Here is a 25,963-nt window from a genome sequence, read left to right as displayed (position 1 = left end):
TTAGTAACTTGTACAAGCCAATAGGGTTGATTTCTCTCAGTTACATGCAGTTGATAGGCATAAATAGGACATAACTGGTCTGAAACTTGGGCAGAGGTATAGAATCACAGAATTCCTGTAGTGCAGAAGGAGGTCATTCAACCCATCGAGTCTGCATTGACAACATTCCCACCCAGGCCCTATCCCCATAACCCATGTATTCACCCCCCCTGACAAAAAGGGGCAATTTAGCATGGCCAATCCACCTAACCTCCACATCTTGGGACTGGTCGAGGAAACTGGAGCAGCCAGAGGAAACCCACGCAGACACGGAGAGAACGTGCAAGCTCCACGCAGATAGTCACCCGAGGCCGGAATTGAACCCAGGTCCCTAGCACCATGAGGCAGCAGTACTAACCATTGTGCCACCATGGCATCCAAATTTACACTAATGTTGTATCACTTGCACTTTCATCCGACATTGGCAGGAGTTACACATCTGAATCATTTAGCAGTAGATTCAATTCCCTGCCTCATTTGTTGTAATCACCACTAGGTTCTTCCAGCTGTTTCATTAACCAGACCCACCCAAAGGCTGAATTGTACAATATAAATATGAGCAGACTTTGGAATTGCTAACAACATTTTTATTGCCGGATTCAACCACTCAACTTTACTTGGCCTTACCTCTTCAAATTACCCATTGTCTCTAGTAAGAAGCAGCACTGCTTTCCTCTGGCAAGATCCAAACGCCAGGTCCATTATCAGTCCCACCCCCCACATTCAGTAAATGAAGCTGACTTTCCTTTCCATGGTGAACATAAATAACCACCTGACAGTTTTCACAAGTCAACCCACCAAGCAAGATCTTGATTTTAAAATCCTCACCCTTGCTTTCAATTCACTCCGTGACCTCACCTCTCCCGATCTCTGCAATGTCCTCCAGCCCCACAACCTTAGAACATAGAACAGTACAGCACAGGAACAGGTCCTTCGACCCATGATGTTGTGCTGAACATGACTCCAAATTAAACTAATCCCTTCTGCCTGCCCTTGGTCCGTATCTCTCTATTCCTGGCATATTCATGTGCTTTTCTAAAAGCCCGTTAAAGGCCACTGTCATATCTGCCTGCACCACCACCCTTGGCAGCGTGTTCTAGACATCTACCACTCTCTGTGTTAAAAAACTTGCCCCTCACATCTCCTTTGAATTTTCCCCCTCTCACCTTAAGTGCATGTCCCCCTAGTATTAGATATTTCAACTCTGGGAATAAGATTCTGATGGTCTGAGGTACCGAAGCAACCCTGATTTTAACCACTCCACCACTGTTAGCTGTGTCTCCATGCAGGGGCACAGAGCTTTGGAATTGTCTCCCTGCATTCTCTCCATCTTTCTATCTTGCTTTCCTCTTTAAAGTCACTCCTTAAAACCTAACTCTTTGACCAAGCTTTTGGTCATCTGACCGAATATCTCCTCATAGTGCTGCTGTGAAGCATCATAGAAACATAGAAACATAGAAGATAGGAGCAGGAGGAGGCCATTCGGCCCTTCGAGCCTGCTCCACCATTCATCATGATCATGGCTGATCATCCAACTCAATAGCCTAATCCTGCTTTCCCCCCCATAATCTTTGATCCTATTCGCCCAAGTGCTAAATCTAACTGCCTCTTGAATACATTCAATGTTTTGGCATCAACTACTTCCTGTGGTAATGAATTCCACAGGCTCACCATCTGAGGGCACAACTTCAGGCTAAAGGGACGATCCTTTAAAACAGAGATGAGGAGGAATTTCTTCAACCAGAGAGTGGTGAATGTGTGGAACTCTTTGCCGCAGAAGGCTGTGGAGGCCAGGTCATTGAGTGTCTTTAAGACAGGGATAGATAGGTTCTTGATTAATAAGGGGATCGGGGGTTATGGGGAAAAAGGCAGGAGAATGAGGATGAGAAAAATATCAGTCATGATTGAATGGCAGAGCAGACTCGATTGGCCGAGTGGCCTATAATTCTGCTCCTATGTTTTATGGTCTTTGAGTGAAGAAATGTCTCCTCATCTCCGCCCTAAATGGTCTACCCTGAATCCTCAGACTATAACCCCTGGCTCTGGACTCCCCCACCCTCAGGAACATCCTCCCTGCATCTACCCTGTCTAGTCCTGTTAGAATTTTATAAGTTTCTATGAGATCCCCCTTCATTTGTCTGAACTCCAGCGAAAACAATCCTAACCTAGTCAATCTCTCCTCATACATCAGTCCCGCCATCCCCGGAATCAGCCTGGTAAACCTTTGCTGCACTCCCTCGAGGGGAAGATCATCCTTCCTCAGAAAAGGAAACCATATCTACACACAATATTCTGGGTGTGGCCTCACCAAGACCCTGTAGAGTTGCAACAACACATTCCTGTTCCCGTACTCAAAACCTCTCTCATTTTGGGAGGCTTTGTTATGTTAAAGGTGCTGCACAAATATAAGTTGTTGTTGTCACTCATCTCAGTTTCTCTGATCATCTCAATCTTCTCAGAATAACAATGAAAAAGTTGACATTTGTTTTGTTTAGGCATTTTTTATATAGATTTTTAAACGATTCTTATTTAAACCTCAATTGCCGATTAACTAACTGAAGAACAAGATTTTGCTTTTGACCGAGTTTTCCTTTTGCTCAGATTATTGAAGTTCTGTAAAGGTCATCACTGAGCTATTGAAGGAATATTACATGGGCATGGAACCAGAGGAGTGTGGGTGTCTTTGGAACGATACCTCAACATGAGTCATTGCTCGAGTAAAATAACTGGAGAGCAGCAAGTATGTTTGCTGACTTCCTTGATGGAAATGAAAATACCACATTTAACGTGTAATGATGTAAAGGGAATAAAAAATTGCATCGGAGTATCAACATTCTGTCGCCAAGTCCGAGGTTGTGTGTTTAAACCCAGAGTTCTCCATAGTTGTAATTTGTTTCTCAGTCCCAGTGGAGATTTGGTGTTTTCGATCTCTCTGATGTCGTGACACATTATTAGCCAACAGTCTGAGCATTGACGTGCTGGCTAATCTTGGGTGTTGTTTGAAAAGTATCCAAGCTACAAAGAGTAGCACCCACCAAGTACTAACAAAAAGAGAAGCTGGTGGATGTAAAAGTCTGATTTGAACATGATTTAATTTTTTTACTTTATTCATGGGACATGGGCGTCGCTGGCTGGCCAGCATTTTATTGCCCATTTCAAGTTGCCCGAGGGAAGCCTCCCCAGATTCTGTATTCACTGAAGGATGCAGTGTGGAGCTTGTTCAAGGAACAGCTACTGCGTGTCCTTGATAAGTATGTACCTGTCAGGCAGGGAGAAAGTGGTCGAGCGAGGGAACCGTGGTTTACTAAAGAAGTTGAATCTCTTGTGAAGAGGAAGAAGGAGACTTATGTTAAGATGAGACGTGAAGGCTCAGTTAGGGCACTTGAGAGTTACAAGTTAGCCAGGAAGGACCTAAAGAGAGAGCTAAGAAGAGCCAGGAGGGGACATGAGAAGTCTTTGGCAGGTAGGATCACGGAAAACCCTAAAGCTTTCTATAGGTATGTCAGGAATAAAAGAATGACTTGGGTAAGATTAGGGCCAGTCAAGGACAGTAGTGGGAAGTTGTGCATGGAGTCTGAAGAGATAGAAGAGGTGCTAAATGAATATTTTTCGTCAGTATTCACGCAGGAAAAAGACAATGTTGTTGAGGAGAATACTGGGATACAGGCTATTAGAGTAGACGGGATTGAGGTTCATAAGGAGGAGGTGTTAGCAAATCTGGAATGTGTGAAAATAGATAAGTCCCCTGGGCCGGATGGGATTTATCCTAGGATTCTCTGGGAGGCTAGGGAGGAGATTGCAGAGCCTTTGGCTTTGATCTTTATGTCGTCATTGTCTACAGGAATAGTGCCAGAAGACTGTAAGATAGCAAATGTTGTCCCCTTGTTCAAGAATGGGAGTAGAGACAACCCTGGTAATTATAGACCAGTGAGCCTTACTTCTGTTGTGGGCAAAGTTTTGGAAAGGATTATAAGAGATAGGATTTATAATCATCTAGAAAGGAATAATTTGATTAGGGATAGTCAGCACGGTTTTGTGAAGGGTAGGTCGTGCCTCACAAACCTTATTGAGTTCTTTGAGAAGGTGACCAAAGAGGTGGATGAGGGTAAAGCAGTTGATGTGGTGTATATGGATTTCAGTAAAGCGTTTGATAAGGTTCCCCACGGTAAGCTATTGCAGAAGATTCGGAGGCATGGGATTGAGGGTGATTCAGCGGTTTGGATCAGAAATTGGCTAGCTGTAAGAAGACAGAGGGTGGTGGTTGATGGGAAATGTTCATCCTGGAGTTCAGTTACTAGTGGTGTACCGCAAGGATCTGTTTTGGGGCCACTGCTGTTTGTCATTTTTATAAATGACCTGGATGAGGGCGTAGAAGGATGGGTTAGTAAATTTGCGGATGACACTAAAGTCGGTGGAGTTGTAGACAGTGCGGAGGGAATTGGCAGGTTACAGAGGGACATAGATAAGCTGCAGAGCTGGGCTGAGAGGTGGCAAATGGATTTTAATGCGGAAAAGTGTGAGGTGATTCACTTTGGAAGGAGTAACAGGAATACAGAGTACTGGGCTAATGGTAAGATACTTGGTAGTGTGGATGAGCAGAGAGATCTCGGTGTCCATGGGCATAGATCCCTGAAAGTTGGCACCCAGGTTGATAAGACCATAAGACCATAAGACATAGGAGCGGAAGTAAGGCCATTCGGCCCATCGAGTCCACTCCACCATTCAATCATGGTTGATTTCAACTCCATTTACCCGCTCTCTCCCCATAGCCCTTAATTCCTCGAGAAATCAAGAATTTATCAATTTCTGTCTTGAAGACGCTCAACGTCTCGGCCTCCACAGCCCTCTGTGGCAATGAATTCCACAGACCCACCACTCTCTGGCTGAAGAAATTTCTCCTCATCTCTGTTCTAAAGTGACTCCCTTTTATTCTAAGGCTGTGCCCCCGCGTCCTAGTCTCCCCTGTTAATGGAAACAACTTCCCTACGTCCATCCTATCTAAGCCGTTCATTATCTTGTAAGTTTCTATCAGATCTCCCCTCAACCTCCTAAACTCCAATGAATATAATCCCACGATCCTCAGACGTTCATCGTATGTCAGGCCTACCATTCCTGGGATCATCCGTGTGAATCTCCGCTGGACCCGCTCCAGTGCCAGTATGTCCTTCCTGAGGTGTGGGGCCCAAAATTGCTCACAGTACTCCAAATGGGGCCCAACCAGTGCTCTATAAAGCCTCAGAAGTACATCCCTGCTTTTGTATTCCAAGCCTCTTGAGATAAATGACAACATTACATTTGCTTTCTTAATTACGGACTCAACCTGCAAGTTTACCTTTAGAGAATCCTGGACTAGGACTCCCAAGTCCCTTTGCACTTTAGCATTATGAATTTTGTCACCGTTTAGAAAATAGTCCATGCCTCTATTCTTTTTTCCAAAGTGTACGACCTCGCACTTGCCCACGTTGAATTTCATCAGCCACTTCTTGGACCACTCTCCTAAACTGTCTAAATAGGGTTGTTAAGAAGGCGTACGGTTTTGGATTAACGGTTAGCTTTTATTGGTAGAGGGATTGAGTTTCGGAGCCATGAGATCATGTTGCAGCTGTACAAATCTCTGGTGCAGCCGCACTCGGAGTATTGCGTACAGTTCTGGTCGCCGCATTATAGGAAGGATGTGGAAGCATTGGAAAGGATGCAGAAGAGATTTACCAGGATGTTGCCTGGTATGGTGGGAAGATCTTATGAGGAAAGGCTGAGGGACTTGAGGCTGTTTTCGTTCGAGAGAAGAAGGTTAAGAGGTGACTTAATAGAGGCATACAAGATGATCAGAGGATTAGATAGGGTGGACAGTGAGAGCCTTTTTCCTCGGATGGTGATGGCTAGCACAAGGGGACATAGCTTTAAATTGAAGGGTGATAGATATAGGACAGATGTCAGAGGTAGGTTCTTTACTCAGAGTAGTAAGGGCGTGGAATGCCCTGCCTGCAACAGTAGTGGACACGCCAACATTAAGGGCATTTAAATGGTAATTGGATAAACATATGGATGATATTGGAATAGTGTAGGTTAGATGGGCTTTAGATTGGTTTCATAGGTCGGCGCAACATCGAGGGCCGAAGGGCCTGTACTGCGCGGTAATGTTCTATGTTCTATGCCGAGTTGAGACGTTTCTCCAGAGTCTGGAAGGCTACAGACCAATTAACTTTGTGAATGAACTTATCCCTTGGGTGCCCCTGACGTGTTAATGTGTCATGTATTGCCTATGTTTAATGATGTTCCTTTTCTTTTCGTTCATAGGTGGACTTAGGAGTTGAGGGGGGGGGGGGGGAGGGGGTGGAGAAGGGCTGTGGTAACGTGGTCCCTTTAAGGGGGTGATCCTTTGAGGGCCACGTAATCGGGGCGGACCCTATGGGTTGGCTGCACAGGAAGTCGAGCCAATCGGGAGCAAGGGTGCGCATCCTGGATTAGGGAGGACCTGCATTTGAAGCCTGGGAGAAGGGAGCAGACTTGTGTATTAGTTCCGTCAGTCCCTTATCTTGTGTATATATATTAATAATAAATCGTTCATTGTTGAAGCCACAAAGCATCACCTTCGACTTTGCTACAGAATCTGAAAAGAACAACATAGGCAAAAAAGCAAAGGCTGGAAATAGTCAGCAGGCTAGGCAGCATCAGGGGAGAAATTGAAGTCACTCATTCATTTTGCAGATCCAAGACCTTGCCTCAGGACTGGAAGACAGACTGTCTTAGATTAGAGGGTGCTGTCTATGGCGAGAGGACACATGACTGCCGCCAATAATAATATCCCAAGGTAAAAGTGTGGCAGCAGGGAGCGGGTAACTTTTCAGTTTCATTTCTGCTGTCGGGGAGGAGCTGAGTCAATGCCTGATTCTTGTTCACTGAGGGAGAGAGAGTTACTGGGAAATTCACCCCAGGCCACTTTTGCATACCTCCTAGCTGATCAAAAGCGGCTTTGACAGAGGAGAGGAAACAGGCCTCCGGCCCACTCTTTTGGCTTGGAATGGTGCATGGTGAGGAAGAACCTACAGAAGGGGAGAAAATTTAAATGGTTTAAAAATGTAGAGGGGATGGGGAAAAGAAGAAAAAGAAAGTAAATGCAAGGCATGCATTTTGAGACTCACTGTGCAGCTACTGTTCAGCGGCATGGGTGAGAGGGATGGCCCAGGGATCCCTTTATTGGCTCTTTCTGTCACAACACCTCACAATAGATGTTCTCGCTTTTTAGGAGCTTTTTTCTTCCCGGATTGCTGCCAGATGGAAAGTTGTTGGCAACCAGACTGCTTTCTCACCTGCCTCCTGTCAAAGACTGGGTGAATCCAGGTCTGGCCTTCACAAGTGAGCTTACTCATAGCTGGGAAAAGCATTGGATTCTTGCACATTCTTTCACAGCAATTTACGCTTGCTATGTCTGTGAGCAAAATGACTGAAATTAGATGGCACCTACATATCAGACGTGCCACACAAATTCTCGTTGGACCAGAGAAGTTCTGAAAAGGTTTTGAAAATCATGAAATATTTTGAAAGGAATAATGAAAGGAGATATTTTACCTGGTGGGTAACAAGGGGTGCAAAATCTGAACGATCACTAGAACAACGAAAGGAAGGACTGGGAGAAGAATGTTTCACATATAGAATCATTAAAACGTGAAGGGCCAAGCGGTGATTCAGGCACAGACGACACATATAGAATCATTAAAATGTGAAGGGCACAGGCACAGACGACAACATTAATTGAATGGATATTTGAAAAAGCTGACTATAAAAGGTAGAGGAAAGAGCAGGGCATTTGGATTATGGTGAGTAGTTCCAGTTAAATAGCTAGACGGGTGTGCAGCCAAAGGCTTCATCCTTTGCTATAATCTCTACAATTCTATACTGTAGGTGCCTTTATTCGTTGAACCTGGAGATCTCTTCAACCAAACAGCACAGCTCCTTCAATCATGTCAACAGATGGAACCATTGCCAACGTATAACGAATTATTTGATAAGTTTTACTTGCTGTTATTTTACAATGATTTCTTAATTAATTTGGTTTAGCCACATTCGGTTACACACAGTTCTGTCGGATATATTTATTTTTAAGTCATTCCAAATATATATTCTATAATTAAAATGTATTCTTGTATTCGTAACAGTCTCTCAATTCATACCGTGATTTTCCATGTGCATTTGCTGTTGGGCGGGTAGAGTCTGGGGAATCCCTCACTTCCAATGAAACCTGACTCTCCACTTCGAATTCCTCCACATTTAAAGTTCCTGGAAACAGCAACGAGACAGCAAACTTAAAAATAATTGAATCCCCCACTCTATCAAAATATAAGCCTGATCGTTACATCACCTGCACATTCCCATCAAATTCCTCTATTTGCTATTTTAACAGAGGTGCTGCTCTCATCTAAAAAAAGACATTTGATACAAATTGTTACACGTTCAAGGATTTCAGACATTGTTCCAACTTGATTTCCCTGCTGATATTACTAGGTAGTGATCTAGTTATGGGAGTCTTGGCAATACCATAAACCATTAAGCCCGTTTAATAGCTACTATCTAATCTAAAATTGTCCTAAAATCAACTCTCTGCTTTCTGTTATTTTGTGATACACCAATCTTCATCTGTTTCCTTAGACTGTATCTGTATCAATAACATGGATGTTAGTTATCAGTCTGATCCCTCATACACAGGTTGACATAAAACAGTCAGTCCATGATTGAGACATAATTACACCAACTTTCCTAAAAGTAATCTGCGCTTGATAACTAGGGAATCTTTTCTGAGCAGGGATACAATACATGCAGGTCACTTGTTTGAATATCATAGAATCCCTACAGTGCAGAAAGAAGGCATTCGTCCCATCGGGCCTGCACTGACAACAATCCCACGCAGACCCTATCCCCGTAACCCCATGTATTTACCCTGCTAGTCCCCCTGACACAAAGGGGCAATTTGGTATGGCCAATCCACCTAACCCGCACATCTTTGGACTGTGTGAGGAAACCGGAGCATCCAGAGGAAACCCACGCAGACACGGGGAGAACAGGGAGAACGTGCAAACTCCACACAGTCACCTGAGGCCGGAATTGAATCTGGGTCCCTGGTGCTGCGAGGCAGCAGTGCTAACCACTGTGCCACCATGCCGCCCAATGGATGATCATTTTATACACTGTTTTAAGTCACAAAATGAAACATTTTTTTCCCACGTTTACCCTCCCTCCAGCACTCAAATCTTGAGGCTCTCACTATCAATTACTTTCTTTACTTTGCATATACAATTTTAAAAAATATTTTGTTCTGCTCGTTTGCCTCTACCCGACTATGATGCCAGCATGTCAGGGGGACGGTAAAGGTGAAGCATCGAGTCTGCTGGGCGAAGGAGACATGTGATGACCTGATGTCAATTGCTTCTTTAAACAGACTTTGAGCAATTTTGAAACAGTAACTATAGAGTAGAGTTAATAGCGCTGTAATCCTGGGGCCATTAACTGTTTCAAAGCAATAACTTGGACCACAGCCTGACAAACAGCCTCTTGAAGCCAGGGTGACAGAGAGAGATCGACGTGGGGAAGTCATTCTTTCCGACAACATTAAAACTTTTTGTCTGAGATAAACTCAAATCGGGACTGAGCGGGGCCACCAAAGACACAGACAAGAGAGAGATGCACTCACAGAACCAACAGCACAGACAAGAGAGAGACACACACATAGAACCAACAGCACAGACAAGAGAGAGTGACGCACACATAGAACCAACAGCACAGATGAGAGAGAGACACACACATAGAACCAACAGCACAGACAAGAGAGAGACACACTCACAGAACCAACAGCACAGACAAGAGAGAGACACACTCACAGAACCAACAGCACAGACAAGAGAGACACACACAGAACCAACAGCACAGACAAGAGAGAGACACACACAGAACCAACAGCACAGACGAGACACACACTTACAGAACCAACAGCACAGACAAGAGAGAGACGCACACACAGAACCAACAGCACAGATAAGAGAGAGACACACACAGAACCAACAGCACAGATAAGAGAGAGACACACACACAGAACCAACAGCACAGACAAGACAGACACACACACACACACACAGAACCAACAGCACAGACAAGACATACACACACACACATCAAAACGTACTGGGTGGGATAGAACCTTTGCAAACTTTTGTCAGCCTTTGGGTCTCTTTTACCTTTTTCCTGGTGGGAGCTGGCATGCGATCAGAGTCGCGCACAGGAGCCCGAGGTAACTGTAAGCGATGGATTTCATGGTGATCGCTGTGGGTCAGCTAGCTGGCGGTGAGGGTCTGGGACAGAGGCAAGAGTTCAGGATGTCGGTGCTGCCCGCAGACTGCTCTGTGTCTCCCTGGAGGCTTCCTGCTTCTGCATGAATATCGCGTTTGTTCTTCTGGGGAGTGGGGGGGGGGGGGGCGGTGGAAGCAGGAGCAGCTTTCCCGGGACAGCTGCCTATCCCTTCTGCTTTGGAAACGATTGCTCTCAAGACTCGGTCTTAAGTCACTGGAAGTCCCCCTCTTTTAAAAAAATGTTCAGCTCCAAATTGAAATTTGCTTTTGGGAGAGGGAGGGTGGCCAATCTATTCCCAGCCACAATGGGGGTGGGGAGAGTGTTCATTAAAGGGTGAGGGGAAGTGGCCCAAATCAGTGACTTTTATACCCAGTTGCTGACTGCAGTGTTTTTCCATGACCCCTTTTGGAGACATTCGTCTGCAGACTTCACATTGCCTTGGCCAAGACCCAAACTGGGGAGGGAAGGCAAAGAGGAGGAGGCAGGGCTCCCGATGGGGTTTACACCAGAGCTGGCAAAAATTCATTGAGAATCTCAGTGACTGAAGCGGATAATAATATCATTATTTAGATTTCCTTCGCTTCTACCAAGGAGAATTTAGAACTGTTTAACATTAAAGGGTCGCCTATTTATAAAGTTTTATTTTATTAGTGCAGCAAGTAGGCTTACATTAACACTGCAATGAAGTTACTGTGAGAATCCCCTAGTCGCCACACTCCTATTTGGGTACACTGAGGGAGAATTTAGCACGGCCAATGCACCAGACCAACACGTCTTCCGGACTGTGGGAGGAAACCGGAGCACCCGGAGGAAGCCCACACAGACACGGGGAGAACCTGCAAACTCCACCCAGACAGTGACCCAAGCTGGGAATCGAACCCGGGTCCCTGGCGCTGTGAGGCAGCAGTGCTAACCGCTGTGCCACCGTGCCGCCCATAAGACAAGTAATGAGGAGAATTTCTTTCTCTCTCAGAGGATGGTGAGTCTCTAGAACTCTTCCTCAAAAGGCGGCAGAAGATGAGTCTTTGAATATTTTGAAGGCAGAGGTAGATTGATTCTTGATGAGCAACTGGGTGAAAGGTTATTGAGATTGGGTGGGAATGTGGAGAAATCAGATCAGCCATGATCATATTGAATGGTGGAGCAGGCTCAAGGGGCAGAGTGGCCTACCCCTGCTCCTAATTTGTATGTTCATATGTTCGTATGCATGTATGTTCGGTTGGTGGCACTGAGGCAGCCCATGGTTTCCTTATGGGCTATTTGAGAAAATGTTGCAATTAATGTTTCCACATCATAAGGCTCAAGATCTAAACTTCTATTTTTCAAAATTGAATTTGTTCATGTTTTATTTTGAGTGTGTCATGAGAAATATGTCTCTGCTGTTGCTTGTATCTACACCTGCTAAGAGATCTGCTGTGTTGGTATGTCATGATCTAAAATTTAAGTTTATTTTTAGTGTCACAGTAGGTTGACATTAATTAACACTGCAATGAAGTTACTGTGAAAATCCCCTAGCTGTCACACTCCGGCACCTGTTCGGGTACACTGAGGGAGAATTTAGCATGGCCAACGCACCTAACCAGCACGTCTTTCGGATTGTGGGAGGAAACCGGAGCACCTGGAGGAAACCCACGCAGACATGGGGAAAATGTGCAGACTCCGCACAGACAGCGACCCCAAGTCGGGAATCAAACCCGGGTCCCTGACACTGTGAGGCAGCAGTGCTAACCACTGTGCCACCGATCGTCTGTCTCACGCTATTCTCACACATCCAATGTAGCCTGTCAGCAACCAGTCTGTGATGTCCGACCTGGACCCTTTTTCTGATGCCCTTCACTTGTCCCTCATCGAGAAAGGATTTCTGTAGCTTTTCAGCTCGGACCAAAAGGCCAAAATCCATTTTTTTGGATGTCATTTTTGAGAGTTCTTTTCATTCTTGGTATTTCAGGCACAATGGTCTTATGGTCTGTATTTGGAATTATTAGCACAGTGCTGCATAACTCTCACTTTGTGATTTTTCCCAGTTCCAGTATTTTACCACGCAGCTCATTATACACGCATTCTTTATTTTCTATTCAATTCCATCATACTCGGGTATGCTTCTTTTCTTTCCTCTCTCTATCATCATTGCTGGTGTCCTATCTGTCATCCGCCCCTTGCCTCTTTTCCGGTTTGGTCATTTTCTTTTGCAGCCTGTTGTACACTCATGTTCATTTGTTCCCTGTTTCTTTCTATTTCTTGTTCTGAGACCTGTGTTTGTTCTGATTTCTCAATCCTCAGACATTCACGTTTTCTCTACTTTGGTATTTTCAGTTTTTGCTTAATTTTTAACCACAAGGAGACAATGATCAGAATTTATATCCAGGCTGTGATTTGTATGAATGTTCTTTATTACTGTCTCTAAAACATTGTTTCACCATCACATCATTTATTTGATTTTCACGTACATTGCATGAACTTTTCCAAGTGCACAGTCGTGCTTGCTTGCTTCAAGAAGGTGTTTATCACCATCAAATCATTTCTCAATCCAATGTCATATTGACTGACATATTCCTGATATTCCTTAACATATTTTAGCGTCTAGGCAACCCATTACAATTACTACATCAGTTGGTTAACTTGATCATAATCCTTCAGGGCATTACCATAAACTTGGGGTATGTGGGCAATGTTTGCGAGGTCGAGTACCCAAGTACCCTTGATCACCTGTCAATGCTTTAAGGGTGTGGGTACGGGAGATTGGTGCCAAATAATTCTCCAATTCTCACTTTGTGATTCCAAATATCTGGTTCTGCACATCAGCAATTGTACTCCGGGATTTTGACTCAGCAGTTATGCAAAACTAAGTGAGTGATCCATCAGCCCTCTGCTGGTATGGTGTGGGGACGTCACCCCTTCTGATGTGCACAAAGTTTAGCAATGGCAGAAGAAATGGATAATCCTAACAAATTAACAGTACAATGGCTCAGAAGGCGGAGACCAACAAGATGCGTGACACACCCAAGGGCACAATGATGATGCATAGTAAGACAATGTGAAGAATCTGGAGCCTCACACAGCATAAGTCCCATAGTTTGTCATCGAAAGTCTTGGTCGAAGAACAGGAGATACAGCAGAGGTTGTGAGAGCCCTGCAGTTGATCCTGTTTGAGATAGCGACTGGGGTGGAGAAACCTTTACCCAACAAAGTAATCAATAAATTCATGGCAAAGTTGACCTAAGCTCACAAGAGAGGTCACCTTCTGAGAGTGTTACAATCTAGAAAAAGTAGTTTCTTGAGAATAGGAACATGGGATATAATGACTTTATATAAAGCTGGAAAACTTGATAACTGTATACAGGTAATGGATAAACACTGTATTGACTTAGAAGGATTTGTGGAAGTAAAATGGTTAGAATCTGGCCAGATGAAGGAGTTGCACATGGAACTGGACACGGTACGATCATCAGTGAACATCTCTATTTCAGACTTTATAGTGGAAGAGAAGTCATTGATGAAACAGCTATAGATGGTTGGGCCTAGGACATGACCCTAAAGAACTCCTGCAAAAAGGCCCTGGACTGAAATGATTGGCCTCCAGAAAACACAGTCACAAGAACTAGGAGCAGGAGTAGGCCATCTGGCCCCTTGGACCTGCTCCATTCAATAAGATCATGGCTGATCTTTTCGTGGACTCAGCTCCACTTACCGATCTGCTCACCCTGACCCTTAATTCCTTTACTGTTCAAAAATCTATTTACCTTTGCCTTAAAAACATTCAATGAGATAGCCTCAACATTCAATGAGATAGCCTGAACTGCTTCATCTTCCTTTGTGCTAAGTACTATAGGTTGAATCATAGAAACCCAGTAAGAAGTTTAACAACACCAGGTTAAAGTCCAACAGGTTTATTTGGTAGCAAAAGCCACACAAGCTTTCGGAGCTCTGAGCCCCTTCTTCAGGTGAGTGGGAATTCTGTTCACAAACAGAACTTATAAGACACAGACTCAATTTACATGAATAATGGTTGGAATGCGAATACTTACAACTAATCCAGTCTTTAAGAAACAAAACAATGGGAGTGGAGAGAGCATCAAGACAGGCTAAAAAGATGTGTATTGTCTCCAGACAAGACAGCCAGTGAAACTCTGCAGGTCCACGCAACTGTGGGAGTTACAAATAGTGTGACATAAATTCTGATTCTAGGATCGCATGATAAAGACTCAGGAGGAAAAAAGCAGAAATATTTATGTGAAATAGTGTGACATAAACCCAATATCCCGGTTGAGGCCGTCCTTGTGTGTGCGGAACCTGGCTATCAGTTTCTGCTCCACGACTCTGCGCTGTCGTGTGTCGCGAAGGCCGCCTTGGAGAACGCTTACCCGAATATCAGAGGCCGAATGCCCGTGACCGCTGAAGTGCTCCCCAACAGGAAGAGAACAGTCTTGCCTGGTGATTGTCGAGCGGTGTTCATTCATCCGTTGTCGCAGCGTCTGCATAGTTTCCCCAATGTACCATGCCTCGGGACATCCTTTCTTGCAGCGTATCAGGTAGACAACGTTGGCCGAGTTGCAAGAGTATGTACCGTGTACCTGGTGGATGGTGTTCTCACGTGAGATGATGGCATCTGTGTCGATGATCCGGCACGTCTTGCAGAGGTTGCTGTGGCAGGGTTGTGTGGTGTCTTGGTCACTGTTCTCCTGAAGGCTGGGTAGTTTGCTGCGGACAATGGTCTGTTTGAGGTTGTGCGGTTGTTTGAAGGCAAGAAGTGGGGGTGTGGGGATGGCCTTGGCGAGATGTTCGTCTTCATCAATGACATGTTGAAGGCTCCGGAGGAGATGCCGTAGCTTCTCCGCTCCGGGGAAGTACTGGACAACGAAGGGTACTCTGTCCACTGTGTCCCGTGTTTGTCTTCTGAGGAGGTCGGTGCGGTTTTTCGCTGTGGCGCGTCGGAACTGTTGATCAATGAGTCTAGCGCCATATCCTGTTCTTATGAGGGCATCTTTCAGCGTCTGGAGGTGTCTGTTGCGATCCTCCTCATCCGAGCAGATCCTGTGTATACGGAGGGCTTGTCCGTAGGGGATGGCTTCTTTAACGTGTTTAGGGTGGAAGCTGGAGAAGTGGAGCATCGTGAGGTTATCCGTGGGCTTGCGGTACAGTGAGGTGCTGAGGTGACCGTCCTTAATGGAGATGCGCGTGTCCAAGAATTGGGTTTATGTCACACTATTTCACATAAATATTTCTGCTTTTTTCCTCCTGAGTCTTTATCATGCGATCCTAGAATCAGAATTTATGTCACACTATTTGTAACTCCCACAGTTGCGTGGACCTGCAGAGTTTCACTGGCTGTCTTGTCTGGAGACAATACACATCTTTTTAGCCTGTCTTGATGCTCTCTCCACTCCCATTGTTTTGTTTCTTAAAGACTGGATTAGTTGTAAGTATTCGCATTCCAACCATTATTCATGTAAATTGAGTCTGTGTCTTATAAGTTCTGTTTGTGAACAGAATTCCCACTCACCTGAAGAAGGGGCTCAGAGCTCCGAAAGCTTGTGTGGCTTTTGCTACCAAATAAACCTGTTGGACTTTAACCTGGTGTTGTTAAACTTCTTACTGTGTTTACCCCAGTCCAACGCCGGCATCTCCACATCATGACTATCATAGAAACCCTACAGAGCAGAAGGAGGCCATTTGGCCCATTGCGCCTGCACTGACAACAGTCCCACCCAGACCCTATCCCTGTAACCCCACACATTTACCCTATTAATCCCCCCGATATCCCCCTGACACTAAGGGGCAATTTAGCATGGCCAATCAACCTAACCCGCACATCTTTGGACTGTGGGAGGAAACCGAAGCACCCGGAGGAAACCCACGCAGACACGGGGAGAATGTGCAAACTCCACACAGACAGCGACCCAAGCCGGGAATCGAACCCAGCTTCCTGGCGTTGTGAGGCAGCAGTGCTGACCACTGTGCCATCATGCCACCCGTATAACTCCAACTAACAGACTGCTTTCTCCCAATTTGCACTGACTTCAGTTTTCATCGGGCTCGTTAATGCCATGCCCAATCAAATCCTGCCTCGATGTCAAAGACTCATCTCACCTCTGGAATCTCACTCTTTTGCTCTTGCTTGGACTCAGGCTGTAACGAAATATGAAGCCGAGTGGTTCCAGCAGAACCCAAACTCAGCATTGGTGAGCAGGTTATTGGTGAGTAAGTGCTACTTGATAGCTCTGTCGACAGTGCTTTTCATTGCATTGTTGATGATTGAGAGTCGTAATTATCCAAATTGGATCTGTCCTGATGTTTGTGGATAAGACAAACTGGGCAATTTTTCACATAATCAGGTAGATTGTAGAATGACTGTAACAGCTTTGTTAGGGGCACAGCTAGCTCTGAAGCACAATTCTTCAGCATCACAACTGGGATGTTGTCAGGGTCCAAAGTTTTTGCTGTATCCAGAGCATGTAGCCATTTCATCTTATCACATGGAGTGGATCAAAATCTATTTTGACAGGGCCCTTGGTGTTTTGTCATTTTTTGCACGGTTGCCAGGATATACAAGCACTTTCAGAGCAATTAGTCTTTCTTAACCAAAGACAAATCCGTTGGCTGAGCCAGTGTCTGTGGCATAATTATAATACCACATAGAAAATAACTTCTGTACTGGCATCCAGTTTGCTAGCATGCGGTGGGTTTTGAGACTTGCAGAGGCAACTCCTGTGGGTGTTCTCTCTTCAGCTGATCCAAGTGTGTCCAGTTCTGTTTACTATTTAAGGGTTTAGTGCAAATGCCTGTTGAAAGAGAGTTGCTGGTATGTTAATCTGATAAAAAATATCTTCGTCGATGCGTGTTCTTTTCAAGAGGCCCCTGCTATTTGCTGATTCCTCCCTCCTCTGTCTTTTGACAGGTGGACTCAAGAGTTGGGACCGGAAGCATTCAACGAAAATAGTAGCAAAATATTTTCCTTCCTCGCATAAATTAAGTCTTGTGCACTTGCAGAATATTCTACTACTGAAAGGGAACTGTATGAAAGTGAAAAACAAAGTTGAAGATTGCCACGGTGGCACAGTGGTTAGCACAGCTGCCTCACAGCACCAGGGACCCCGGTTCGATTCCGGCCTTGGGTCACTGTCTGTGTGGAGTTTGCACGTTCTCCTCATGTCTGCCTGGGTTTCCTCCGGATGCTCTGGTTTCCTCCCACGGTCCAAAGATGTGCAGGTTAGGTTGATTGGCTACGCTAAATTGCCCCTTAGTGTCAGGGGGATTTGCCAGGTAAATGCATGGGGTTAGGGGGATAGAGCCTGGTGGGATTGTTGTTGGTGCAGGATTGATGGGCTGAATGGCCTCTTTCTGCACTGTAGGGATTCTATGATTCTATTTCAGAGCTCTTTAAACTGGTGATATCAGCTTGTCCTCCATAAATCCCATCAATCTACTTCTGTGATTCACTGTTGAATGGCACAAGGATCCTTCAAGATTTGGAACAGGCACTGTTACTTTTTTCTCTTCATTATTGAATGATGTGTCAGCATTTTACAATGATTTTCCTGTTCATGGCAGCGAGGGGAGGTGGGGGAAATGATGATAAAGTGTTGGTTTTTTTTTGTTTATATCCAATTCAATCCAATCAAAGTCCAATTCAAAATCTCAACAAGTGAGACATTCCCGATCCAAGCTGACAGGATAGGCTCACCACTTCCTGGCTTGGACTTGATCTACATGATCCAAGCTGATTGGAGCAGGCATTGCGCCTCCTCCCAGGCTTGATCTCATTTGCATCTTAGCCAAAAGGCCGAGATGCCGCTTTAAAAAATTGCTTCAAATGAAGCCTCAGTGTAACCCCATGACTTCAACCAGATCAGCCATGATCTTATTGAATGGCGGGGCAGGCTCGAGGGGCTAGATGGCCTACTCCTGCTCCTATTCCTTATGTTCTTATGTTCTTAAGTGCAGGGTGCCAAAACCACACCTGATCTTAGCCAAAAGGCTGAGAAGCGACAAGGTGCTTTTTTTTATTTCAAAAATATACTTTATTCATAAATACTCTAAAATAAACCATTACACAAATGACATTTCCAATCGTTACAAACAGGTAAAAACAGTCATATTTACGATTTCCTTAACTTCAATATTTTACAGTGCTCAGTTCCAAGACATTACAGACATTACAGTTCAGTTCTTCAACAAACTATATACATTCCTCACATTTCACTCTGTGCTGTTTTTACAGAGTTGCACGTAGTTACGCAATCCGAGGGTTTTTTACAGTTGCTGGCCCCTTGGTCTGCCTTGGTTGAAAGGCTTTAAACGGTGGCCTTACTCCATTGTGCCTTTGTGGCGGCTGCACCCAGCTTGAGGGCAACCATCAGCACGTAGTCCTGGATCTTGGAATGTCATGATGTGGAGATGCCGGCGTTGGACTGGGGTAAGCACAGTAAGAAGTCTCACAACACCAGGTTAAAGTCCAACAGGTTTATTTGGTAGCAAATACCATAAGCTTTCGGAGCACTGCTCCTTCGTCAGATGGAGTGGATATCTGCTCTCAAACAGTGCACAGACACAGAAATCAAGTTACAGAATCAAGTTACAGAATCTTGGAATGTGCCAGTCTGCAACACTCGGTCGAAGACAAATCTTTGCGCTGGAAGATCAGCACGTTTCGGGCGGACCAAAGAATGTCCTTCACCGAGTTAATGACCCTCCAGCAGCAGTTGATATTTGTCTTGGTGTGTGTCCCTGGAAACAGCCTGTAGAGCAAGGTGCTGTTTTATTTATTTATTTGTTTATTTATTTATCCAATTCAATCAAATCAAGTCCAATTCAGAGTCTCAACAAGTTGAGACATTCCCGATCCAAGCTGACAAGACAGGGCTCTCACCTCCTGTCTTGGGCTTGATCTACATGATCCAAGCTGATTGGAGTAGGCATTGCACCTCCTCCAAGGCTTGATCTCATTTGCATCTTAGCCAAAAGGCCGAGATGCCGCTTTTAAAAATTGCTTCAAATGAAGCTAAAATGTAACCTAATGACTTCAACCAAGTGCAGCATGTCGATACTAAAAGAATGTCCTTCAACGAGTTGATGACCCTCCAGCAGCAGTTGATACCCTGGAACATGGAGCAAGGTGTTGTTCCGCCATCTGGTGGTCACTTTGAGATGGGCAGCAAGGCAGAGCAAATGATTAAAACCTACTGCGAGTGCCACCTACACACATTAGAGGGATTTACTAGTTACAAATGCTTTTTAAAATTAAAATTGTGTTGGCAGCTTTTGGTATTGCATTAGTTTGGTTTGCACACTGAGGTTAACTCCATTGTTCACAATCTGAAGGACTTGTCTTGTTCATCAATAAAAGGTCAAACGAGTAGAATGAACAGAACAAGCAGTTTGATTAACCAGCAGAAAGGTACAAATATTAGATGCTTTACAGAGCAGGAAGCAATAATCATTTACACTTCAGTTTGTTGTTAGTAGTATACATAATGAATAGCATCCAAAAGTCTGCTACCCGTACCATAATTCGCATTGAGTATTGTACACCCAGTACCCCTGTGCTCGTAGACCTACACTAGCTCCTAGTTAAATAATAGCTCCATTATAAAGTTCTTATCCTTATTTTCAAATCCCTCCATGACTTCATCCCTCGCTACCTCCATAATCGCTTCCAGAGATCTCTCTCTCAGATATCTGTGCTGTGACGTTAGTGTCCCTTTAAGAAAGGTTTTTTAAAAAACATTATTTCTGCAGTTCAGATTTCCTTATTCTCTCTTCCCCCCTTCTCACTACTTCACTTGACTGGTCTTGGGCAGACCGATGGTAGTCGATTATTGTTGATATTTGCTTACAAAGTCAGTTACAGCATCAATAGTTTCTTAGCTCACAGCTTCAGTGATGTCATTGCTGCTGGCTTGGCTACCAGATACCCTTTTATTGCTACTTAAATGGGGTTGTTTGTTTTTACTTTGGTTTTTTTATGACTCTGCATTGTTAGAAGAGGGGAAAAAAACTGGTTGGCAGGTCAGGTGACAAGAAGGATTTTAGTATCAGTTTTGAGCTGCAGGTTGGAGTTTGTTTAGAAGGAAGTTGACATCAGACTAAAAGCACTGTCTTCTCTCTCTCCCTAGATTTGGGCAATTCTGCTGTTCAGCTAAAAGCCTTCCTTGAGTAGAAAATCTGTTGTTGGGGGCTGGACCAAGAGTCTCTCTGGTGCTTTGGGAAGCTGTCGTGTCTTCAGACTGTTCTGAGTCTCAAGAGCATTGGACTGCAGAATTCAACTAACGGCCTCGATCCCAGTATCAAGTGAGCATTAATCTGTGCTGTGTCAAACCTGTGAAAAGGGTTTTTTGTTGTCTATGGGTTTTGGTTTTAATTGGACATTAGAGATATTCATTAAGGGTTATACATTATAGCGGTTGTTTTGTTTCTTGTTTGTAATTGATAAAAGTTCTTGCTAATTTTATTACTATACATGTTAACTATATTCTTAAATAAACTTCGTTTGATAAAAGCTCCCTACTGGGTCATTTGAATCACACCTGAAGTTAAACATCTCATTCTTATCCTAGCCAAATTCAAGATGCAAAACCTATGGTTCAGGTGGGCCTCATAAAACACTTTGGATTTTCTGACCTGAGCCATAACAGTGTTCCCCCAATTCTGACCTCTCAGCATCCCCAATATTAATTGCTCCCCCAGTGGTCAGGATGCCTTCAGCCGCTGAGGCCCTGAATTCTGGAATTTGCTCCTGGAATCTCCCTGCCTTGATACTTCTCTTTTCTCCTGGAAATCGCTACTTAAAGCCCACCTGATATCTTCCCATGCGACTCAACGTCAAATTTTGTTTTAAAGCAGCCCTGTCACGTACCTTGGGATGTTTTGCTCCATTAAAGACACTATATAAATGTAAGTTGTTATTGTGTAATTATGAATAGTTGTAAGTTATGGTTTGAACCAATTATCCCTGAAATCAGTATTAAGATATTGGCCACAATATTGGGCTGCTTAGCACTGCCGGTGTTGGTGTTACAGGAACACCGAGCTGCAGATAATGACAAATGATGCCAGGAACTCTATTTGCATGCATTAGCATCTCATTAAAAGGTCACCTCACCAAATTAAGTTTGCCTTCCAAATGAAGTTCACCTCTAGCGAGATTATTATTGTTCTAATCTAATTTATAATTTATTTTTCTTTAATTATTCAGATGCCCATTAGTTGGACACATGTGCTGACCTTAAACTCCACCCATCTGAAGAGACCCTCCTCCCATTTCGAGTGATCTCACAGACTGGCTAACTGCATGGCCAAGGTAGCTTTGGAAAAATGGTGCGTGCCACCCTACAAACTTACTCCACCACCTTCCACCCTCCTCCATCTCCCACCATTTCTAAAAGTGAGGACACATGGTAAGATAGTGCGCAGGGTGAATGTACTGATGGTATTAATCAGTGGTATTAACCAACATTGAGACTTGCTGCTCACAGCTTTTCCACTCAGCAGCAATTGATTACTGTGTCACTTAACTTCTGCAGCGAAATAAACACATTTTATGTAAAGTCATTCATTTTTGGATGTTAAATGTGAACTTTACAGCAATGTCGCTTTCTCTCTCTGCCTCTCTTATTCTCATTCCTTCTTTCTTTGCCTCCCCCACAAACTCTGAGGAAGGATTTCCACTCATGTCAGAAACTGGCTATGGATGGGCAATGTGAACGGAACTCACTAATGTTTAATCATCAAAAGGTGGGCATGATTATTATTGATGAGCCACTCAGGTTTTTATTGGCAGCTTACCAATTGGTTGAGGAGAAAATCAGGCATCAATGTTGACAGTAGTGCGGCTGTAAAAGTTCAGTGACCTGACCGGAGTTGTTAAGTTCAGACTCCTATTCCCTTGTCTCTTTCATAACACATAGCTCTGCGTCACTTTGAACTCCAGCACTCATAAGCCTTTTCTCCTCCTCGTACCTTTATAGTCCTCTGATATCAAATGCATACCTCATGCAACTTCTTTATACTACTTGCATATTCAACTCGGAACATGGGCCGGAATTTTACTGGCTCGTAGAACGGAATTCTCCTGAGTGAGGTCGTAAAATACCGACCATTAACTCGGTTTTCCCCCACACAGATGCTGCCAGACCTGCTGGGGGCGATCTTACCAGCTCGTCATGCCAGTCACTGGGCGGTGAGCCGCTAAGATGACGAAAGAGGCGAAAAACCAGGTTCGCGATATTACTGGCCCTTGTTAAGCCGGCGTAATCAGCCTCGCACCCGGAGAAGAACATTTTTAGATTGGAAACGTACATCAGGATTAAAGAGGAAATCAGAGGAAGTGCAAGCTGATATGGGCGGCATGGTGGCGCAGTGGTTAGCACTGCTGTCTCACAGTGCCAGGGACCCAGGTTCGATTCTAGCCTTGGGTCACTGTCTGTATGGAGTTTGCACTTTCTCCCTGCATCTGCGTGGGTTTCCTCCGGGTGCTCCGGTTTCCTCCCACAGAGCAAAGATGTGCGGGTTAGGTTGATTGGCCATGCTAAATTGCCCCTAGTGTCAGGGGCGTTAGTGGAGTAAATGAGGGTTACTGAAATAGGGCTTGGGTGGGATTGTGGTTGGTACAGACTTGATGGGCCAAATGGCCTCCTTCTGTACTGTAGGGATTCTTTGAATATATTCTTGTACTTATCTTGATATAGCTAAAAAAGTAATCACAAGATAAGTTATAGATGAATACTCAATCATATTTGGTAAGATATTAAAAGCCTTTTGACAAGGCTTTAAACTCCACGTTGTGGAAAGCGCAGACATTGAAAAAAGGTCCAGAACACCCTCAGTGAAGTGTCAAAAAGGGCAAGGAGACCCCACAGCAAAGGAGAGAATACCCAAGCAAAATACAAGGTTGTCACAGACTGCGTCAGAATAATGAAGTGCCCGAGCCAAATAATTTAGTGCAGAGGAAAGAAAAGGCTGCTCTTTAAAACTTTATTCATTTACAGGATGTGGGCATCACTGGCGAGGCCAGTGTCTATTGCCCATCCCTTGAGAAGGTGGTGATTAATGACTCACCAGGAGAATGAATTTTTTCTCATCTCTGCCTTAAATGGGAGGCCCCTTATTTTTAAACTGTACCCCCCTACTTCTAGATTCCCCCACGACGGGTTGCACCCGCTCAGCATCATAATTCTGAAACTCTTGCCCATGTTGCTAACCGCCATGCCCACCGTGCTGGCCTGGTGTAGGGTGGCAGAGCATCAACATCTGTTCCTCTTTCCACTGATGCCGGCATGGTGGCACAGTGGTTAGCACTGTTGCCTCACAGCGCCAGGGACCCAGGTTCGATTCCGGCCTCGGGTGACTGTCTGTGGGGAGTCTGCACTGTTCTCCCCGTGTCTGCGTGGGTTTTCTCTGGGTGCTCCGGTCCCCCTCCCCCCACAGTCTGAAAGACCCGTGGGTTAGGTTGGATTGGCCATGCTAAATCGCCCCTTAGTGACAGGGGGATTAGTTAGGGTAAATACATGGGATTATGGTGATGGGGTTTGGGTGGGATTGTTGTCGGTGCAGGCTCGATGGGCTGAATAGCCTCTTTCTGCAATGTAGGGATAGGGGATCTTCACAGTAACTTCATCGCAGTGTTAATGTAAACCTACTTGTGACACTAATAAATAAACTTTAAAATAAATCTGTGATTCCCTCTCCAGCATGTTCTCTCTGTGTTGTTGTCATTCCAGCAGCTAGGATGTCTGGGGCCTGCCCTTTGCAGACAGGATGGGGGCTAGGAGAGGGGGGAGGGGCTGGAGCAGGGCCACGTGATCAGAGTGACCCCGCCCCCTTTCCAATCGATGCGTGTGCCGGACTCGGAGCTCGATTAACTCGTGCCGGAGGAAGATGGCGGACAAAACAGAGCGGGTGTCGGCCGAGGACAGTGTGGGTAGCGGCTGCGAGGTAGGCCGGAGGCGGTGGCGGCGAGGAGGGGGGAAGCCGCGGCCGGGGGATGGGAGGGTGAAGCCGCTTCATAAACCCGCCTTGATTTATTTCCCTCCCCGCCACCGAAACGCAAGGTCGAGGCCGCGGCATGTCGAGGTCAGGCCCGGCCGCTGGGAACACGCGAGAGGAGGAGGCCTTTGGGGCCCAGGGAGCTGGAGGAGACTATCGGAGGCGGGCGGGTGGGGCGCTGCTCCTCTACCAGGGGGGTGTGTGTGTGTGGGGCAGGGACACCCCTTTGGCTGCCCCTATGTTTGAGACATGGGGGGAGGCCTCCACCACCATCACAATCACCACCATGCCAAGGTGGCCGCCTCTTTAAAGTCCCTGCACTCTGTGAGATGTTGTGCTTCTTTGTTGTCAGGTAATCAATCCCCAGGCCCGGCACTTGACTGGGAATCTAATAAAAAAATCACACACACACAACCTGTCCTCACACCCACCTCTCAATCCCCAGGAGGATGTGTGTGACTGGCAGAGAGCTCAGACAGAGTTGCTGCAATGCTTCAGTCAGAGCTGTAACTCTCACACTTGCATAAGGATATGTTTGGTTAAAGCGCCAAAATTAAATGTTGATTCCCGCCCCCCGTGGAGTTTTTACACTTTAATGCATTTTTTTAAAAAACCAAGCCTTTTAAAATATGCTTTGAATATATTTTTTTCTTTAAAATCGAAATACTTTTCAAAAATTGCTGTTCCTGGGTTCACCCATCATCCCAGGATTGTAGATGAAGTTTTAAAGTGTATTGATTACTGTCACAAGTAGGCTTACACTAACACTGTAATGAAGTTACTGTCAAAATCCCCAAGTCATCACACTCTGGTGCCTGTTCGGGGACAGTGAGGGAGAATTTAGCATAACCAGTGCACCTAACCAGCACGTCTTTCAGACTGTGGGAGGAAACCGGGTGGGGCCACACGCTGTTTTATGTCGTTGCCCATTTTCCAGAATGGCTGGGCAACTTTATTGAAAAGGGTGAGAGGTTAGAATAAGTGCTTCAGATGTTTCTGTTTGTTTGTGGAATGTGTCAGTCATGCTGATGCCATTTAACTGTGACTCCTTAAATGCTGCTATAAATTTTGCCATAAAGTTGTGCAAAATAATTTAGTGTTTGATGGGCTTTCTTGAATATAAAAAGTGTTTCAGTTTTGTTCATTGTGAAAACATTAACTTCCTTTAAGAAGTTAGCTGTAGCATTAAAATTGCTACCCCCCCTCCTCCCCCACTTCAATTTGTCTTGTGTTTGAACTTGCAGTCAGATCTGTCTAAGTTTTGGAAAGAATTATTTTAGAAGGGTCCCACACCCCAGCATTCTACACTATCGCATGACAAACCAATGAATTATTGTGGATTGATTGTTTAGTTGGTTACAAATCACATTGCAAGCCAGTTATTAATATTTTTGTGTGAAATATTTGATTTATCCCAACAGGTGCAAGTGATGTATTGCTGAGTTGTCCACTGCAAAGTTATAAGAGCTTGTATACATACATACAGGTATATATTATTATTTTCATAGAAAATGTTTTAAATTGCAAGTTGTTTTTAATAGATATCATTCTTGAATATTTGAGCAATCATTTATCATTATTATGTGCCAGTTAGTTGTTCTTGAGT

At 44.8% G+C, this 25,963-nt stretch overlaps 2 protein-coding genes across 2 annotated transcripts in view; one reads left to right on the top strand and one right to left on the bottom strand.

Moving 5' to 3' along the window:
• LOC144487720 (procollagen C-endopeptidase enhancer 2-like) overlaps window positions 1-10,697 on the bottom strand; it is a 37,490-nt gene extending 26,793 nt beyond the window's left edge. The window contains exons 1-2 of the mRNA XM_078205797.1: window positions 10,266-10,697; window positions 8,211-8,316 (exon numbers count right to left, since the gene is read on the bottom strand). Of these exons, the coding sequence (XP_078061923.1) occupies window positions 8,211-8,316; window positions 10,266-10,342 (183 nt within the window). The 5' untranslated portion in view covers window positions 10,343-10,697. The remainder of the gene's footprint in view (window positions 1-8,210; window positions 8,317-10,265) is intronic.
• A 13,492-nt stretch (window positions 10,698-24,189) lies between these two features.
• Window positions 24,190-25,963, top strand: part of LOC144485963 (U2 snRNP-associated SURP motif-containing protein-like) — a 55,463-nt gene continuing 53,689 nt past the window's right edge. The window contains exons 1-2 of the mRNA XM_078204041.1: window positions 24,190-24,306; window positions 25,779-25,843. The gene's annotated coding sequence lies outside the window, so the exon portion shown is untranslated. The remainder of the gene's footprint in view (window positions 24,307-25,778; window positions 25,844-25,963) is intronic.

This window comes from Mustelus asterias, chromosome 3 (genome assembly GCF_964213995.1).
Source record: "Mustelus asterias chromosome 3, sMusAst1.hap1.1, whole genome shotgun sequence".
NCBI classification, from domain to species: Eukaryota; Metazoa; Chordata; class Chondrichthyes; order Carcharhiniformes; family Triakidae; genus Mustelus; species Mustelus asterias.
The sequence above is the reverse complement of the archived record's forward strand: the minus strand, read 5'-3'. Positions and strand labels throughout refer to the sequence as shown.